General features: G+C 36.5%; 1 protein-coding gene across 1 annotated transcript; it reads left to right on the top strand.

Annotated features, from left to right (window-relative positions):
- Positions 1 to 508: 508 nt before the first annotated feature.
- LOC122142485 lies at positions 509 to 3705 on the top strand. Its single transcript, XM_042753442.1, has 2 exons — positions 509 to 645; positions 1699 to 3705. The coding sequence occupies exon 2, from the start codon at positions 1703 to 1705 to the stop codon at positions 3527 to 3529; it is 1827 nt and encodes a 608-aa protein (XP_042609376.1). The 5' UTR covers positions 509 to 645; positions 1699 to 1702; the 3' UTR covers positions 3530 to 3705.
- Positions 3706 to 21637: the final 17932 nt, after the last annotated feature.

A 21637-nucleotide genomic window follows, 5' to 3' on the forward strand; every position in this document is an offset into this window, starting at 1 on the left:
ATTCCCCAGATGAAGTTCCCTTGGAAAGTTTTCGGAAATTTTCCGCCCTTTGCAACCCTACAGAGGAAGTGAATCAGATAAAGGCTTATTATTCTCAGGGATCTGAGAACCGGTCTTTCCCACCTGCAGGTCTTATGTCTGGCTCGATGTGGTCTGACCGACCTGGAGGGGATTTCTGCTCTTTCCTCCTTAAAGGTAGCGAACAACATTCAGAGGCAAAGTGATAGAACTGATAGAAAACTCTTTTTGTTTTTCTAATATATGAAAGTATTTTAATAGGAGAAACAGATTCTTTCTTGAATCCTGCACACAAAATAATAATAATTATTAAAAATAAAGTCCATCTTGGTGAGTAGTCATGTAAATGGCATAAATATTACACAAATTTATGTTTAAAACTTTCTTGTGCAGTGTGTAAGCTATTGTGAACCAAAATTTTACCATTGTAAAAACAAATACACTAACTGAGAAAACCTTTAGGTGAGATAATTAAAAAAAAAAAAAAAAAACCTCTGTCTAAAAAGACCATCCCCCGCCCTCTTAGTCACTTAAGAGGGGAAATCCCTCCATTTTCCAGGCTCTGACTATCACAAGGCTATTGAAGCCACAGTTCTGCTTTTGAACTTGAAGACTACATCCATTCAAGTAAGTTTTGATATTACTTTGGTGAATAAATTTGATCTACAATATTAAAGTTTAACTAGCAAATACAAAATTCTGTTTATACATTAGCTAGCTAGGCAGTAAATCAAGTATGCTAAATGTAAGCTAGTTTATGAGGTTAGATATCATGCGCTAGCTAGCTCTGTGATGCTCTTTCTATCTTCTGCTAGTCAGTTTTCTGTTATCATACAGAAGTAGAGTACGTTACTGGTAAAAGGTTTGGACACACTACTATTTATAATTTTTGAAAGAAGTCTCTTATGCTCATCAAGCCTGCATTTATTTGCTCAAAAACAGACCAAAACTAATGTTGTGAAATATTACTACAATATTATAATATAATATTAATATATATAATATTAAAAAAGCTGAATTAGCCAATACTCCAGTCTTCAGTGTCGCATGATCCTTCAGAAATCATTGTAATATGCTAATTTATTATCAATATTGGAAAAAGTTGTCAGGTTTTTGTTGTTGTTGTTGTTTTTTTAAGAAATTAATATTTTTATTCAGCAAGGATATGCTAAAAAAGTGATAGTAAAGAAAATATTGTTAAAAAATACATTTTGTTCTTTTAAAGTTTTTTTTTCATCAATGAATCCTGAAAAAAGGATCACACGTTCCAAAAAATATTAGGCAGCCCAAATGTTTCCAACACTGATAATAAATCACCATATTAAAATGATTTCTGAAGGATCACGTGACCTTGAAAACTGGAGTAATGGCTGATAAAAATTCAGCTTTGCATTACAGAAATAAATGATATTTTAAAGTATATTAAAAAAAGAAAGCTGTTATTTTAAATTGGAATAATATTACAGTTTTCTCTGCATTTTTTATCAAATAAATGCAGGCTTGCTTAAATGATGGCTTGCTTTTTTTAAAAACAATGTGTCCAAACTTTTGACTGGTACTATATTTACTAAGTTATATAGCTGATTGAGAAGTATTTATTATTCTAGCCTATTTCTATTAATTAGCATCCACTGTAAAATGTTTATATTAAGATAGTTTATATATAATTTTATTCTACAGAACAATGCCACGCACACCATCTCATGTGTGGATACATTTCCGCTCAGCCAATCTGGAAGGAAAGGCTGTGTACAGTTGCAAATACTGTGCAAAGACCTATGTTAAGAATGCCACAAAGATGCAGCAGCATATAGCCAAGTGCCCAAAGTTTTCCCAGAACTCAAAACAAGCAACCCCAGACAAGAGTTCATCTGCTTCCCTCCGATGTGAAAATGATTCAGATTCAGACACCCTCTCGTCAGCTCCCGGTCACTCTGGAATCGGAGGATTGTTTGACTCGATGGATGAACGGAGCCAGAGAAATGCTGATGAATGTTTCGCTCGAGCAATGTATGCAACTGGCTCACCTCTGATGCTCACATCCAATGTCTACTGGAAGAGATTCCTAAATGTCCTTCGTCCTTCATACATACCTTCCACCAGTCATGCTTTATCTACTCATTTGCTGGATGGAGAGTTCAACAGAGTGCAAGCAAAGGTCAAGCAAACCCTTGACAAAGCAGAGTGCATTTCAGTCATCTCTGATGGGTGGTCGAATGTCCGGGGACAAGGAATCATCAACTACATTGTCACCACCCCTCAACCAGTATTCTATAAGAGCACAGACACAAAGCACAACAGACACACAGGATCCTACATTGCTGATGAGCTGAAAGCAGTCATCAGTGATCTTGGACCTGAGAAGGTTTGTGCACTTGTAACTGACAATGCTGCAAACATGAAGGTTGCTTGGGCACACGTGAAGGAGACCTACCCTCACATAACAACAATTGGCTGTGCTGCCCATGCTCTTAATCGTCTCCTTAAGGACATCATGGCACTGAATACAATGAACACACTGTATAAGACAGCGAAGCAAGTCGTGAAATATGTGAAGGGCAAACAGGTAGCTTCAGCAATCTACCTCTCTAAGCAAAAAGAAAAAAACAAGAACGCCACACTGAAGCTCCCCAGCATCACTCGATGGAGTGGGGTTGTCCTCATGTACCACAGTCTGCTAGAGGGGAAGGAGTCTTTGCAAGAGATGGCCATATCCCAAACTGCAGCCATTGAAAGTGCCATCAAGAGAATCCTGTTAGATGATATGTTCTGGGAAAAAGTGACTGGCAGCCTGAGAATCCTCAAACCAATAGCAGCAGCTATTGCCAAGATAGAAGGGGATACTGCCATCTTGTCAGATGTTAAATATCTGTTTGCTGAGCTCAAAGAAGAAATGCAAACTGTCCTGCCCGCCTCCCTGCTGCTTCAAGCGGAGGAAACTGCAGTGGTCAAGTCCCTGGAGAAGCACCAAGAGTTCTGCACCAAACCAATACATGCAGCAGCATACATGCTGGACCCAAAGTATGAGAAAAGCATACTCTCTGCTGAAGAGATCCGCAGTGCTTACACTGTTATTACTGCCTTGTCTCACCGTCTTGGGCTTGATGAAGGCAAAGTTCTCGGCAGTCTAGCAAAGTACCGTACCAAGCAAGGTCTTTGGGAATGGGATGGGATATGGCAGTCGTGCCAGCACATATCTGCATCTACCTGGTGGAAAGGACTTTGTGGATCTGAGGCCCTTGCACCTGTAGCATCTATCATCCTTCAAATCCCACCAACATCAGCCGCCTCTGAGTGCAGCTGGTCACTGTTGGGGAACACGCACACAAAGGTTCGCAACAGGCTCACGAATGCAAGGGAGGAGAAACTGGTGGCCATCCGAGCAAACCTACGGCTCTTTGAGCCTGACACAGAGCCATCCTGGACAAGGCTGGACAGTGACACCGAAGATGAAGAGGAGTCAGACATGGAGGATGTTAATGAGGTCCAGGAAGAAGCCAATGAGACCTGAATATATTAAGAGGGAAAATGCAGAAACCAGAGACTTAAGCAGCTTGGGAGAAAATGCTTTAAAGCGGTCATATGATGCGATTTCAAATTTCCTTTCTCTTTGGAGTGTTACAAGCTCTTGGTGAATAAATAAGATCTGTGAAGTTGCAAAGACTAAAGTCTCAAATCCAAAGAGATATTCTTTATCAAAGTTAACACTCGTCCACGCCCCCTTAAAAGGGCTCGTTCTAACACGCCCCCACATATCTACGTCAGTATTTGGGAAGATTTGCATAACACTGCCCAGATGTTCATGCAAAGAAAGAAGGCGTACCTTTTATTCTCGTTGTAGTATTGTTGTTGCCGCCGCCGCCATGACGTATAGACACTGTGTGTTTCACTGTGAAAGCAAAACTACTTTGTTTGGCCTTCCAAAAGAGGACGATATCCGCTTCATCATGCCTGGAGCTGATCCGTGCTGGTTGCTGAGGAAATACATCAACTTTGCACTGTGGATCGCCAAATCGGCTTTCACCATGGATGAAGCGGAGTCCACATGTGGTTGCTGCAAGCCCAAGGTACGCTCCTTCGTAGAATCTGCCTCAAGCTGCCCGCCTCTGCTCACTCAAGCCATCCGCGGTTCACGCTAGACCTCCGGCCTCTGCTCACTCAAGCCATCCGCGGTTCACTCTAGACCTCCGGCCTCTGCTCACTCAAGCCATCCGCGGTTCACTCTAGACCTCCGGCCTCTGCTCACTCAAGCCATCTGCGGTTCACTCTAGACCTCCGGCCTCTGCTCACTCAAGCCATCCGCGGTTCACTCTATACCTCCGGCCTCTGCTCACTCAAGGCCGCGGTGTGTGACGCTGTTTCATTTAGAAAGCAAAACTACTTTGTTTGGCCTTCCAAAAGAAGACACGACTAGAAATCATGTTTATATCACGTTTATAATGGGTTTTATGTGTATGTCTCGTCGCTCCAGCCGGACAAGGCATCACAATATGTTAAGAGGCATAACATTTCTGTCACAAGCTTGAGGCATCTGGCCAATCACAATGCGCTGGATAGCTGGCCAATCACAGCACACCTCGCTATTCAGAGCTATGAGCTTTGTAAAAAATAGAGGAGAAACAATAATGTACAGTATGTGGAAAATAATGTGTTCATTGAACCTTAAACCGCATAAACTCATTTCATTATACCATATACACAAAATAATGTTCTTTTTAGCAGCATCATAGGACCCCTTTAATTTCAATTTTGAATGGGACTTTTTTGGAAGGGGAAGGGTGGGGAATGCTTTCGTTTTAAAGCAAACAAGAGGAAATGCGTGTTTTTTTTCATTCAACATTTATGCTTTTGTGTTGCTCAATAAAATAATTAAAGTTCTAATTACAATTAAATCAAAGTCAAAAATGTCATTTGTGCATTAGTTTGCTTGCATGTCAGCTTATGACCAAACAAAATGTTTATGTTTGTATATACAGTTTATATAAATTTTCTAAATAATTCATGTAAATTCCTGTGAAGTTTCCAACTTGGAATATTTCCAAAATTCCCGAGATGAAGTTCCCATGGAAATTTTCTGGAAATGTACGGGAAATTTTCCGCCCCTTTGCAACTGTAGTCATAAACGTTGACGGTTTTTGCTCAGGAGCTGTATGAGTCCAGTCAGTTTGCTGCTGGATCTGGAGGAGAACGAGGTTGAAGATCTGGCTCAGGTGTGGTATTTGGGATGTTGTGTGAAGCTCAGGACACTTTCACTGGAAGGAAACCCTATGTGCACCCGTCCCGCTCTAGGAGCCTCTGAGATGCATGAAGGGTTTACGAACAGACATTGAGAGCGATGAGGCTCAGCTTCTCTGTGCTCGAACAGACTAATGGTCTAGAGAGTTAACGATGTCTCCATATAGCCCATTATATCACAAGGACTTGTTTTTGAGCACTTAAATGTAATGCTGCCCCACCTCATCCATTACACAAATGACACAATAATACATTTGATGTTAGAGAACTGAAGTGGACAAGAGAAATGATTGATATGAAGGTCAGTGCTAGTGCATTTCCAGCTAACAAACATATAAGAACATTTAGCTAACATCTATTAGGATATGGAAACAATACTTCTAAAAAAAATTCTGAATATTCAAAACATTTTTGGCTATTTCCAACGTTAAAGAAAAGATAAAAAAAAGTCCCATTTTAGAATTTTGCAAGCGTTATGAGAACATTGCTATTCATTGCTAACATTGCTTGAAAAAGTCATTTAAAATATTTAAAATTCAAACTCATTTAAGCTTCCACTCTGTTTCTATCTATCTATCTATCTATCTATCTATCTATCTATCTATCTATCTATCTATCTATCTATCTATCTATCTATCTATCTATCTATCTATCTATCTATTTCATGCTTGCAACATTGGTTTTAGCTAGTTTTCTCTAAATTAACTGGTTATAGCTGTTTTTCACTAATTTAACTAGTTTTAGCTGGTTTTTAGATGTTTTTCACTAAATTAACTAGTTTTAGCTGGTTTTCGCAAAAATGAACTGGCTTTAGCTGGTTTTCATTTAATGAACTGGTTTTTAGTTTTTTAGCAGGTTTTTGCTAAATTTACTGCTTTCTAGCTGGTTTTTAGCTGGTTTTCACAAAAAACTGCTGCTTTTTAGCTGGTTTTTATTAAAGGAACTGGTTTTAGTTATTTTTTAGCTGGTTTTCGCTAAATGAACTGTTTTTATCTGGTTGTAATTGGTTTTAGCAGTTTTTTTTTAATTAACTGGTTTTAACTATATTTTAAGATAGATTAGCTGGTTTTCATTAAATGAGCTGGTTTAAGCTGATTTTAAATGGTTTTAGCTGTTTTTGCTAACAATAAATCGTGTTTAATCGCATCCAAAATAAAAGTTTTTGTTTACATAATATATGTGTGTGTACACTGTATATTTATTATGTATATATAAATACACACACATGCATGTACTGTATATATTTAAGAAAAATAAGCTATAATTCTATATTAAATATATTTATATATAATATAAATTATATAAGTATATACATTTAAACACACTTAAATATTTATTAAAAAACTTTTATTTTGGATGCGATTAATCACGATTAATCGTTTGACAGCACTAGCTAAAACCAGTTAAAACCAGCTGCAAGTTTTCCCCTTTCTGTTTTTCTGATTGACTGTCTTCAAAACATTCAAACTTTAATTTTTAAAACTATTTTAAATTTCAAACTACTTCAAAATGAAAACCTTCAAGTTTAAAGCTTTTAAAACTTTTTCAAACTTTCTGGCTAGGCTTTTGCAAGCTAACCCTTAATCACTGTTAAAAAAGGATAACACTTAAGATGTTTGGGGTCAGATTGACCCCAAACATTTAAAGAGTGATTGCTTAAGGAAATATACATTTTTTATATGGAAAACCATATATCATTTTTTTTATTTACTTCTCAACTATACATTTATGCTGTGTTTTTGTGGAAATGTTTAAGTTTTTTACCTTTTTACTGCACAATTACATAACAAGGCCAAAAATTGGCCCATGAAATATGATTTTTTAAAGAAAAAATCACTTAAATGATGATCTTAATTAAATCTAAATAGTTTTTGGACATTGCTCTATGTGTTAGGGATAGAATACTGCCATCTGGAGGTTAGTCGAAAAACTTTTTTTCTTCTAGTTAAGGAATTAAAGTGCAATGACCACATGTATCCAATAGAGGTCCATAGAGACTCATTCATTTTCACTTCATTTTTCTTGATGCTTCAACGTCTCCTCACAACTTTATGATATATATATTTTGTGAATACATATTTAAACATTTTGAAATACATAAAAAATCTATATTTTTGTCAAAGTTAGAGTTTGTTGTTGCTGTCTGATATATTTTGAATGATCTGCTTTTGCAAATTATAAATACATACATTTGCAGAAACATTACAAGTCACCACTATGACATGACTGTAATCACATACTATTTATTTCAGAAAAATTATTTATCAACAAGTATGGAACATGCTTGTTCCATGTTGCATATGTGACATTTTTCAGATTTATGCCAGTTTAGTTTGATTTTAATTTGCCAATTTCTATAAAAATGCTCTCTGTTGCAGTCACATCCATTTGTGTGTTTGTGTGTGTTTGTGTGTGTGTGTGTGTGTGTGTTTTTTGTGTGATGAGATAGAAAGTTTCGTTACTTATCGTGTTTATGCTCTAGGACCAGACCTTGATTTAAATATTTTTTTTTTTTTAGATTTATGCCAGTTTAGCTGATTTTATTGGCCAATTTCTATAGAAATGCTCTCTGTTGCAGTCACATACATTTGTGTGTTTGTTTGTGTGTGTGTGTGTGTGTGTATGAGATAGAAAGTTTGTTCCACTTTGTGTTTATGCTCTAGGACCAGACCTTGATTTAAATGTAATTTTTTTTTAGATTTATGCCAGTTTAGCTGATTTTATTTGCCAATTTCTATAAAAATGCTCTCTATTGCAGTCACGTGTGTGTGTGTGTTTTTGTGTGTTTGTGTGTGTGTGTGTGTGTGTATATGAGATAGAAAGCTCGTTTCACTTTGTGTTTATGCTCTAGGACCAGACCTTGATTTAAATGTAATTTTTTTTTAGATTTATGCCAGTTTTGTTTATTTTATTTGCCAATTTCTGTAAAAATGCTCTCTGTTGCAGTCACACACATTTGTGTGTTTGTGTGTGTGTGTGTGTGCGTGTGTGTATGAGATAGAAAGTTCGTTCTACTTTTTATTTATGCTCTAGGACCAGACCTTGGTTTATATGTAGAAAATTTCAGATATATAATAGATTTACTTTTATTTTTTTTTGACAAACAAAAATTTAAAAAGTCTTTTTTTTTCATTTTCCCATTCATTTTCAATGTGACCCCAAACACCTTAAACGGTAATTTTTTTTTACACACCTTTAGAACAACCAAATCAACCCCAGTTTTTTTGTGCATGTTTAGTTAGATTATTTAGGAAAAGTCACAGAGTTTCATGCCCCTGAGATGAAGTTAACACTTTTAAAAAATGAAGGAAAAGTCCAGTGGGGTCAAAATGACCCCAAACAGTGATTAAGGGCTAACTTAAAATTTGTCTTCAAACCTTTTTTTTTTAATCTATTTAAGTAGTAACGTTTAAATACGTTAGACACATGTCCAACTAAACTGTTTCAGAAAAACAGTCTATGAACAATGTATAAATAATGTTTTGAGAACATTATTAAAAACCAGATAATGTTGAACAAATGTTCTACTAATGTTACAGGAATAACATTTGTTCATAACATTGAAAGAACCTTTGAAAACCTTTTTGTTAAAAAATGTGAAGAACTTTCCCCGTTAGCTGAGTTACTATGTTTTGTTCCCTAGGCTTTATGTTTAGGCAGAACTTTTCAAATTTTCAAAATTGTATTGTTATCCCCTCATTGCTTTCAGTTTGTTTTCAGTCAAACTGTGTCAGGAATCACAAATCTGGAGCCAGTGTTCAGTGAGTGAACAAACTGAATATTCATGAAGGAAGCCCTCATTTGCTTTCTCTCTGTCTTTCACTTCCTTTACTGTGGATCAAATCCGGGCTTAGCATTTCCTTTCACAGCAACAAGTGATGTTTAACTGATATAGATGAACTCTTTAAAAGTTCAGGGTCCTTTGGGAAAGAAATTAATCCTTTTATTCAGCAAGCAAGTGTCAGTAAAGACCTTTTCATTGTTATGAAAGATTTCTGTTTCAGATAAATACTGTTGCTTTTTAATTTCTATTAGTCAAAAGATCCTGAAAAAAAAGTATTATGATTCCACAAAAAAATAAATAGTACAACTGAACAAAATTTGAACACTGATAATAAAAATGATTGTTTCTTTAGCAGTAAGTCGTCATATTATGCTGATTTCTGAAGGATCGTGTGACACTGAAGACTGGAGTAATGATGCTGAAAATTCAGCTTTGATCACAGGAATAAATTACATTTTATAATATATTAAAATGTAAAGCAGTTATTTTAAATTGCAATAATATTTCACAGTATTACTGTTTTACTGTATTCTTGATCAAATAAATGCAGCCTGTGTGAGACTGGTTTGAATGGTTGTCCAACCATGTGTCATAAAGTATTTCATGAGGTTTAACACCACAGATTCAAGTTCAAAATATCTTGTACTTTACAGCCCTTTGCTGGCAGATACAGACACAGATAAATACAAACAAGCAGCTTTTGAAGATGCTTTGAGCAGCGCTCCATGTGTTTAAGAAGCAGTCTCTCCATCAGAAGAGAGCTCTGTCAGACCCACGAGTCTCTCCAGACAGCGCCAGACCTCTCTCTTCCTGCAGCGGATCAAGACCAGGGTCCTCCGGCTCCGACATCGCCGTCCTGAACCACGAGGCAGTGATCTGACCAACGGTAAACTCCTGCTGCACACTCTTCATGTGAGTGAGAAACTACAGAAATAATCACAGCGTGGCTTCAAATCAAGCAGTTAAGAACGCTGTAAATATTAGTATCATAATTTGACAGTTATACTGTAAAAATAAATTATTATATTTTAATAAATACTCATTTTTACAAAGAAATAATACAGTAGTAATATTTATTTTGTTTAATGTTTTTAATAATAATAACAATAATTAAAATTATTAATTATAATACATTTAGAATATTATAATAGTAATAGTTTTTCATTTTGTTTAACATTTTAATAATAATAATGGCTTAATGTTTTATACAATAATAATAATTATTAATAAAAACCAATCATATTAAAAATAATAAATATTCAGTAGTAATAATACTAATAATAAAAAATAGCAACAATAATTATTGTTATTGTCTTTATTAATGAAATTAATTTATTATTATTATTATTATTGTTATATTGATATATAATCAAAATTTCGGCCAAATTGTGCAGCACTACAAGCACAGTAAACATGGAGTAAATATTAAGATTATTAATAAAATAAAAATGTAATAATGTTTAATATGTGGTTTAATATATATGTATATATACATTCTTTTTTACTTTTTTAATAAATATTACAGAAATTTGTTACTAATTGTTGTTATTATTAGTATTATTTTTTATATAGCAGTTTTAATTTTCATCAGAAAAGAGATTGTTTTCCCAATTTTGTGCAGCCCTGTTGACTCTCATAAACTGTTCAACATCTTATTATCTGTTTATGCTACAATAACTACAATATTAAGTATAATATCACATATTTATTGGTTTCTGTTGGGAAGTAAAATGTGAAGCTGATGTTTGCACAGGTGTTGGTCAAGTTCTCTGTGTGATGAGGGTCCAACACAGCGATGATGATGATGACCATCAGATGATGATGAAGGCGGTCATAGTTTCAGCACTAATGACATCACTAGAGACATGAGCTCTCCTGATTGGTCGGTTCAGTGTCCCTCAGCAGGTGCGTCAGGTTCCTTCTCTTGTATGTAAACGATGCTCAGGAGTCTCTTCATGTTTTGATGCTTGTTTCTGACAGAATCTGCAGAGATGCTGAGACTCAGCTCTTCATCAGAATGATCCATGTCTCCGTCTCCTCCACCCAGAGCAGCAGCAGCTCCCCCTGCAGGCCGGAGGATCACACAGATCCACAGCCGGAGACTCAGAGCTCATCCTGCAGACGGCAGTAAAGACTCATGAGAGCATCATGACTGTAAGATCTCAGACTCCTCCAGTCCTCCACAAACCTCACAGACCCTCCTGCAGTCCTGCGGCCCCCGCTCTCAGAGCTCAGTGGTGTGTCCCATCATTCATCCCAAATCATTACAGTGTATTCTCCTGATTCAGGTCAGAAGCTGCTGGGAATCATCAACATAAACCAGTAACACGCTCTGAAAAACTGCACTGCAGAGACTCCCAGACCGAAACACCCGCCTGAAGTGATGCATTGTGGGTCAGATTAGATCATAGATCTCACTGCAGGTCTGCACACTTCCAGAAGCAGTCTAAAGTTGTTACTGACACTGAATCACTAGGGGGCGCCGTCTGCATTATGAGACCTGCTGCTTGTCTCTGCTTTATTTCAGAAGTATTCCAGCTTTGATTGACAGGTGTTGGTGCACAGATGTCATGTGATCACTGATGCAGACTGGATCTCCAGCAGCGCAGCTTCATCTCTGGTGATCGAGAACAGGTTCAGTGTTTGCAGACGCAGACGCAGATGCAGGTGCAGGACTGTTATGTTCTGACAAACACTGCAGCATTTCACTCTTCAGAATCTCCACAGGCTCCCAGTCTTTTGACCATTTGGACAGAATTTTGTAAGATGATTTTTGTGCACATCCAAATTTATGTTGTTAATATTTGGAAAATGGAGGATGGAAAATTGTTAATAAAGAAAAACAGCAAATGAAAAACTGAATATCTGGAATATTATAAAAAAGAACAAATGTACACTACCATTTAAAAGTTTGTGGCCAGCAAGATTAAAAAAAGAAAAAAAGAAAGAAATTATTCGGCAAGGATGCATTAAATTGCATTAAATGATGGGCTTAGTAAGAATACGATAGTTCTTTAAAATAATGAAATAAAAGAAAAATTTACAGAATGTAATTTAAAAAAAGGTAAAAAAAATAATAATAATAATTAATAAAATGTAATTAAAGAATAAAAGAGGTAAAAACACAGCCCCCAACTTTAACTTAACAGTAGTTAGATGTTTTTTTTTTTTTGTATCTATTTTGATTTATTTTGCAATTTTACAGTATTGAATATAATTACAGATATTTTATTGGCAATCTTTTTGGTTTCTCTGCTCATATTTGTGAAGGACTCTTTAATCTTGAAACTGTAAGATCTCTCTCTCTGTTGTCAGTAACTAGGGAACACAGCCCTGTTTATATTTATAAATAGAGCTATACAGGCATCTAGTGGATACATTAAAGATGATTTTTCTTATCTGCCACATTTCAATGGATGTTAAGTACTTTTGCTCAATTTTTAACTTAAATACTGCAATAACTAAAAAAAATTTTTTTTTTCTTTTTAAAAAGTATAAAACAGATATACTGTACAATGACATCGAGGTTTGCTTGACTTAGAAAATTCTGCCTTAAAGGGTTAGCTCACCCCAGAATGAAAATTCTGTCATTAATTACTCACCCTCATGTCGTTCCAAACCTGTAAGACAGTCGTCCATCTTCAAACACAAATTAAGATATTTCTGATGAAATCCAAGAGCTCTCTGACCCTCCATAGACAGCAACACAACTGAAACATTCCCAGGTCCAGAAACACAGTAAATACATCCATAAAACAGTCCAATTGACATCAGTGGCTCAACTTCAGTTCTGTGAAGCTACTAGAATACTTTTTGTGTGCAAAGAAAACAAAAAGCATATGCAAGCTTTCCCATAAACACAGACAAAACAAAAAAAAATAAAGCATACACATAAAAAAAAATTAGGGGTGTGCTCAAAATATCGATTCTTAGATACATACCGATATAATAAAAAAAGATACAGTATCGACATTCTAGCCCTTAGTATCGATACTCCGCCCAGCCATTAGGGGGCGCAGCGGCCCGCGAGTTCTTAAGTCATAGGATAAAGCTAGCATTACCAAGAGTATCCTCAGGTTATTGTTTTGTTGCTGCAGTGATTTTTGTTCAACCTGCCTTTTTGAGGACAAACCTGGTTTAGCCTTAAGATTTTAAAAATCCATCCTGTTATGAGGTAGATTAGATTTGTTGTTGTGCCAAATGTTAAAGCAAGATGTAGCATTTAAGTGATTTCATAGTGAAATATGTTATGGCAGTACATGGTGTCACAAAAAAGAATTATAAGAAGATTTAATAAGAAGAATAATAATAAGAAGATTTTGTGCTTGTGTGAGCTCAGACTGTACCCTTGGAAAGTTAAATGTTGACTTGTGGTAATTTCCAGATTAATACAATTTGTGTACAATTAATCAGAGCACTTAAAGTTGCAAATATTTAAGCAAAATGCACTTTGTTATAATGCACTTTTATCTTCAATAAATTGAAGAAAAATGCAGAGTTCTGTTTGTTGAGTAAATGTGTTCAGCATTAACTAATTGGCTCTGGCCTATGTATTTTTATTGAATCGTATCGAATCGTGTCACATTGTATCAAATCGTATCGAGACAGCTCTGTATCGAGGTACGTATCGAATCGTGACCTGTGTATCGAGGTTCACACACAAATCATAAAAAACACTAATCAAAATAATTAAAGCACAATGCATATGCAAGCTTTCCCCTAAGCATAGACAACACTGATTACATTCATGCGCACGCTTACATTTAAATAGTGTTTTATTAATTTTATAATTTTGCGTTAATACTGTTCATATTTAAAGCAGATGTGTTGTCTTAAGACAAATTTCCGTCAGTGAGATCAGTTGGTGTTCCATTGTTAACGTCATTATGATAGCTGCATTAGAATGTTTGGTGAGTCTATAAATGAGTGCAGAAGATTCAGGCACTTTGTGGCGAGTGATTGTGAGTGTCCTCTTTAAACTTTGAACATCTGAATTTTTAATCAATCTACTCTGTGCATTGAGAGAATTTCTTTTAAATATAATTGTTGATAATTATGTTCCCATACACAGATGATTTCCTACTATATTCTTGATATTTAATGACGCATTATAATCTCTGCATCAACAACAACAGTATATTATATCAACAGACAAAATCCTGCAGTGCCAAATCCAGACTATGACCATTTTAAACATTTACTCATAAATGCAGAGCCCCACAGATGTTATCTCATCTTTGTGAGAAACTCATCCACCACTCCTTGATTAATTCTGAAAGATGATACTGAAAGTTTTAATAGTTTAATAGTTATCTCTTATATGCAGGTAGAAGGTGGTATATACTGTACTTTTTCATTAAGCATCTAAGTTATGCAATCATCTTGTACCATCACATCGAACATCAATATGAGTATGTCAACCATCCCCACCAGAGTGCAGTGCAGTCCTCGTCTCCTGAGCTCTCAGATGCGTTCACCGCTGCCCTCACTGTTTCTTCTCCTATATCTGAAGAGCTGGAGTATGGAGACCTCACCTCAGTGCATGGTCTTCAGTGATGAAGGTCTCCGCACTCAGGCTTCCCAGATGCAACACTGAAGACCAAGGAGCCGTGGAGGCAGTGCCCACAGTGTCTCCTCAAGACACTCCCATGCGCACCAAATCTCTACAGAGAGAAGCTGTGCCAAAACCTAAGATCCCTGAGCAACAGAGGCAGGAGCTGCTGCAGCAGGAGCCTCAAGCCTTTTCTGTACAGGGTAATCCCATGGCTTTCAAATCCCCAAAGGAAGCACCTTTACCTGACAGGAGCCTCCACAGAAAAAAACAGGGTGTGGAAATCAACAACAAGGTTCAGTTGAAGCTCAAACTGTGGAGGCAGAACCATCAAACCCTCAGATAAACACTTCACACCTGAACCAGAGAACTTCAGCTCAGGTCTCAGCTCACCTTGAAGATGGTCAGTCCCTTCTGTCTCTCAGTTTTACTTAGACTTATTTAAAAACTGAAACACTATAGCTAAAGTTTTCTGCATCCTCTGTTTAAAACTGTATTATATTCCAATATAAGTTAATCTGGGACGAGTATTATATCCTTTTCAATTCACAGACCCCCTCATGGAAGAAGCAATACGTCTATAGATTTTCTCTAAGAATCACTCATTAAATTATTAAATCATGTTTCTTCAACAGGACCCTGCAGATGTGGGCCGGCGGTCACCTACAGAAACAAAGCAGTGCATGGCAAACAAAATCAAAGACCAGCAGTTGGGACCAAACAGCTTAAAGCATTATTGAGTCATATTCATATGCTTAATGGAATATTTGACATTATTTAAAATTTGTACGTTGTGTTGTTTTGTGTTTACTATGATTTTATGCATAATAAAGAATAAAACAATCTGTTAATTTATCTATTTAGGACAAGACACATCTATTAACACTTTAAGCCAATATAGATCATTTTTGGGGTGTCTGACTGAGGACATTTTCTACCTTACTTCCATTAGTAGGTTCAAAGCTGCTTGACTGAGAGCTGTTCTTAGAGCTTCTCTCTCTTGAAAGGATGATCCACTTTGATCAGGATCCTCCACTTGTTCAGCTTTAGGGGTTTTTTTGGTTTCTGCTGCTTGATGGTGACACCTCTTACATCCAATATAAAATAGACCCAGTGGTGCTACTATCAGAAGTGACATTTTAGTGTTAATAGTTGACAGTAATGTTAGTTTTGAATATAAATTTATGCAGACAAAATATTGATATTTTGTGCTGACGAGCAGAGCTCAGGGTTTGGTTGTTGGTGGCTACATTAAGGTAAATACTTTAACATATTAGGTGTTTAATAAATCTATATGCTAATTAAGTAGGTCTTACATTTTCACAGCAGATTTACACTGTTCCAGACAGTTAACAAGGTGTCTTTGTTAATAATTAAACCTCAATATGACCTTCTTTTTCTCTCGCATTTGATTCCTCGCACTCCTAAAAGCTTATTGACAGAGTAGTAGCAACAGATAAATACAGACTGAATTCAAAAACAAAACTTTATATCACTAAAATGAAATTGGAAGCCGCTAACAGATGCTCACATCCACACTGGTAAGGTAACACTGTTGCTGACGCCTTCACTTCCAGGTCAAGAAGCTGTCAATCAAAAACACACCGCTGCTAACCCCATCCCCACGAGAGAATTGTGCCAGAATGTCGAACGAAAACTTTAGAAGCATAAATGAAAACTTTAGGGTAGGGTTGCACCAGCCATTCGTAAGTTCTTACTTAAATTAGAACGTTAAGTCCACACTAGAGGCTTAGTAACCACTAGCTAGTTTGTAACTAAATCTATACATTATTTGGTCGCACCAGTTGTTCGTAAGGCAGGACGTAGGTCAGGGGTGGGCAACCTTTTCGGCCTGACGTGCCATTTTAAATTTTTCCAGTTAACCACTGTGCCAACCTCGCAGTCTGCTATTTTATTCTAACCGTTAAAGGGACGGTCACACTAGACTTTGAACGTGCAAAATTTTTCAGACGCCACTGCGAATGTGGGTGGGAGCAGGATTTAACATCAGGCACCAAGGTTTCCCCTTATCACAACATGGACTCCGAAGTGCTTAATTGTACTGTGTCTTTTGCTATGCCGTCGAAAGCATCTTATTATATTGTACACACTCTCTCTCTCTCTCTCTCTCTCTCTCTCTCTCTCTATAAAAGAAAAAAGTATATAGCAGCAGTATAATCTTTTAAAGATGTATTATATATAATAGGACACTGCGCTACGGTTAAAATGAGCGCTTCCTCCATTTTGAATTTCTGTACAGAGAGGTCACGCAGTGACAAAACGATCTTCTACTGGTCACACATCTTCATGTGAAGCGAATTCGCAGGTCAGAGTTCACCAAACGTTAACTTTGGAATGCAGCGAAATGTGAAATTTTTTATATGAGCTTGCGTTTCCGGTCTGACGCATTCGCATGCGTATGAATGGAAGTCAGTGGAACGAAAAGTGCAGTGTGACTGCCCCTTAAGCTGATTTAAACTTCTGCGTCAAAACTACGTAGCCTGACGTGCACCTCTCCAAAAATGTCACAGCGCGTCAAATCTACGCAAATCTACGATTGGTCTGCTAATACCCCTCCCTCCGTATGTATTTGAGTTTTGTTTGTGTGTTTTGCACTTTAATATATTTTAATGTTACAAAATAAATCAAAGCAAAGAACAAGTGTCTTATCATTTATTATAAAATGTAGCATTACATCACTTTGTTGTTCAGTTGTTCTGCCAACCCTTACCAAAAAGTAGTATACTTCAAGTTTATTTTATTAAGTATACTTAAGTTAAACTCAAGTGTATTTTTAAGTATACTTTATGTAGCAAGTATACAAATATCAGTGTTCTATTAGTATACTTGTAAGTGTACGGTTTCAATACTCATTGGGACTAAATTGGTCCACTTTCTAGTATATAAAAGTATACATTTAAGTATACTTTAAGTATAACAGTAGCAAACTTTGAGTACACAACTAGTTTACCTCTATGTTTGTAGTTTGTACTGCGATTATACTAAGAGTGAACTTACAGGTATACTGATAGTTTACTAATTAAATACTTTGTACACTTTGAAGTAAAGTCTCAGTAAACTACTAGTTTAGTAGTTTTATACTGCAAGTATACTCATAAGTTTTCTTTAAGTGAACTTTACATCATACTTCAAGTATACTACTATGTCCCTATTTAGGTTTTAATTTGTATATATTTTGTTATATGAATATCTGAACATACAAAACATCCAAAGAAAGAACAGGGTATCTGCTTGTAAACAAAAACATTTTATTCTAGCTTCATGCATTCTTTTTTTAAACACTTTAATGTAATGTGGGTAAGTTTCATAAAAAAATAAAGAAATAACTTTTTGAACAAAAAGCTAAAAAAAGACTATGAATTGGATTCAGAATGATAATCAAAATGTAGATGGAGTCGATCAACACCCCAAAGCTCGACTGTAATTATTACCTCTTCATCGGTCGACATTTTATTCCATAACTTTACAGTTTTGATGCTGTTTCATGTCAGATGATCGTGTTACATGTGTTAGTATCTGTTTCTTCTTCACTCGTGTTTTTTGGGAAATTCTGTACAGAAGATGTGTACTAGCGCCCTCTACAGTATAACAATGAAAACACAGGATTCTAGGAGCACAAGTATAGTTCAAATATATTTAGCCTTTTTGTAAGTATAAATCAAGTATACTTAAATGTCATTTTAAGTATATTTCTGAGACATAAAAAGTAAACTAAAAGCATACTTTCCTATTTTTAGTTTAAAAGACGTATACTAATAACACACTTGAATAAACTTATTTTTCGTAAGGGATGGTACAAGTCCTTGTGGAGATTGAAAGAATGCCATCTTCTGCTGTTTCGTTGTCGTCTCTTTTTTGTAGTTTTAAATAAATTATCTGTTCTTTGATATTTATTTGCCGCAGTCACAGCTGATGCGTCTCCGACAAGCTGCTTCTTCTTCAGCTTTTGTCGTGGTACTGTGGGTTACACCAGCAACATGCCCGTGGACAATGTAGACTAGCGGTTTGCAAGTCTACTGCACGTCGACGCGGACAACGACGCAGAAGTATAAATGAAAACCGACGCACATCCTACAGCGTAGAGGCTACGGCATATGACCGATGCAGAAGTATAAATCAGCCATTACTCCTGACCAGACACTTCCGTAAATATTTAGTTTATATGTAGAGTTACACTTCAACTAATTGTAATGGTGCAACGAAAAAATATTTAGTACTAAGTTGTAACTTTTTTGTAACGCCCATTTACATCAAAACTAGGCTAAGTTTTAACTTACGTACAGTTGGTGCAACCGGCCCCAGAAGCATAAATGAAAACTCTGGAAGCGCATTTGTAAGTACAGATCAGTGAAGGAAAGAGGATAAAATCATTGCAAAACATGCAGTGTATTAAAAACGAAGTCAGAGATTTTGCCTGCATTTTTTTTTTTCAGTTTCAAAGTCATTTTATTCAGTTTCAATTTATATTAGGTTTCTTGAAAAATTACATTCATTTTAACTGGCACAAAGGTAATCCCATACCAGAGTCTCTAGCTAAGGAGAAATATCTGAGCACAGTGTGTGATGCTGTTGAGATCTCTTCTAAAGCTTTAAAAGAGACAAATGTCAGAGATCCAGAGTCTCTAGCTAAGGAGAAATATCTGAGCACAGTGTGTGATGTTGTTGAGATCTCTTCTAAAGCAGTGAGACGAACGGAGCGCGAGCGCAATCCTGTGACAGTCTCGGGCGGTAAATAGTGGAGCGCCTGAAGGAGAGATGCGAGGCACGAACACTGTTCAAGGTCTCCATTCATTTGTGCTTGTAGTAATTTAATGTGTATATATTTTGAAAGCACTGAATCGCTATAGAAGTCACGATTCGGCGATTCACAATACAAAAATCACATTTCAAGATCGATGCATATGCATCGTCAGGGTTTGTAATCGATGCATCGTAAACCGAATGAATCATTACACCCCTACTGTTAGGCAATAAATTCTGTACTTCTTCACGAACTTAATTAATCATTCCAACCACCATTTCCTTTATTTCTCCTTTTAACTGCAAGAAAACCTCCTGTTTTATTTCCTCAATCAATTTTGCTTTATCTGAGGCTGGGTTTAACTGTAATGTTGCAGCTACGGCCTGCCTCATCTCCCCAAACTCATCCACTCCTAGAATGGCTTCCTTTTTGACTTCTACAAAACTGTCTGGGTGAGTGTGTCCAATGAGAAGCAGTTTGTCTGTCCTCACTGAAAGGGGCATAATAACAGCCCAAATCAATGTGAATAACCTTTAGTCCTGCTTATATAACCCAGAGGTTAAAAAACAACTTTTGTGAGGCATGGACAATTTTATAGAAGGACATATGGACCTTAAAGTAAATAAAGAGGTTTGTAAACAGGTATGTTCATCTTTATTGTTAGTGTAACGAAGTCCACTGATGGCAAGATGTGAACCCAAATGCAGTTTGCCAACATTAACAAAATACAAACTAAACAATGACTAGACTAGGGCTATGTGCACACAGCAGATACATTCGGTTATCGGTTCACCTTTTCGTGCTTACTACCCATGTCATTGCTGCTTCCTGTTGGTTCCATGGTGAATTCCATCTGCACACCTCCGTCGCTCCATCCTCCATCACCTTCTCTGGTTGTCCATCCTCCTCCTCAGCCTCCTCCTTCTGCTGCAGATCGTCAGTTTGTGTCATATGTAAGCCACAAAATGTATATCATATGCACGTCAAACTCGTGTTTATCATATGCACGCTAATACCCATTTCTACCTATCAATAACACACCAAATGCTAACTTATAATCTAATACTATGCATTCTATGAGATCTCCATATCCTGTGCCAGGTTTTAGGCAATTCGGCTCCATTTTTCCACCCGCGATCCACCCACAATTAATTAGAATATTATTTTTTATTACCAGAACCGCGGATATGTTATAATACTCTTCAGCAACCGGCAGACAACTTGTTGTCACGCAGTGCTGATGTTGATAACAATCACAATTTGAGAACTAAGTATAACAGTAATAATCTTTTGCACGGTTTGATGCGATATGAGCTAAGCGATTGTTAGATTTAATCGCCATTGTTAGCGTGATTTATTGTAATGCTCTTTTTTCCCCCTCGGTTGGTCGGAACAAAAGTGACAGACAAGTTACTTGCTTGTTCAGATGACATTTCACACACCAGTGTGAAAATTCTACTCAAAACAAAAGATTAATTTGCACTGATGAGAGTGCCAATGCTGTCTCATAGACTGCCAAGTAAATAACAGTGTCAAGGTCCAGAAAAGTATGAAAGACGTTGTCAGAATAGTCCATCAGTGGTTCAGCTATCAACCTGTATCAGCTGCACTACAAGGTTTTCTTTCAAATCAAAGCTAAATACACTTAGAAACAGCGCATCCTTGTGGGGCGGCTGATACAGAAGAGCATACAGTGATAATGAGAGACACAGAGGAGACCGTTGACAAAGGAATTGTTAAATAAAGTCGTTATTTTTGTTTTCTTTGCTTACAAAAAGTATTCTCGTCGCTTCATAACGTTACGGTTGAACCACTGATGGACTATTCTGATGACGACTTTCATACCTTTTATGAACCTTGACACTGTTATTTACTTGGCAATCTATGGGACAATCTCAAGCCTCCCGGTTTTCTTCCAAAATATCTTAAATTGTGTTCCGAAGACAAACAGAGCTTTTACAGGTTTGGAACGACATGGGGCTAAGTGATTAATGACAACATTTTCATTTTGGGGTGGAGTTACCCTTTAAGTATTTATACTTCCCAGCATGTTTTGCCATGACACTTGAAAGTGAGAGTGAATGCTAAAATTAAGTTCTTTTTTCGTGAGCAATTAATGTTAAATGAGAGATTAAAGTTCTGCTTAATACAAAGTATTATTTGGAAGAATGCGGGTAACCGAGCACATCTCGCCCACCATTTACTACCATATTCGGAAAAAAGTTACTATGGTGGTCACTAAATCAATACAGAGGACGTCAAAGATTATCAGTTAACTTAAAAGTGA

Source organism: Cyprinus carpio, chromosome B25, assembly GCF_018340385.1.
Source record: "Cyprinus carpio isolate SPL01 chromosome B25, ASM1834038v1, whole genome shotgun sequence".
NCBI classification, from domain to species: Eukaryota; Metazoa; Chordata; class Actinopteri; order Cypriniformes; family Cyprinidae; genus Cyprinus; species Cyprinus carpio.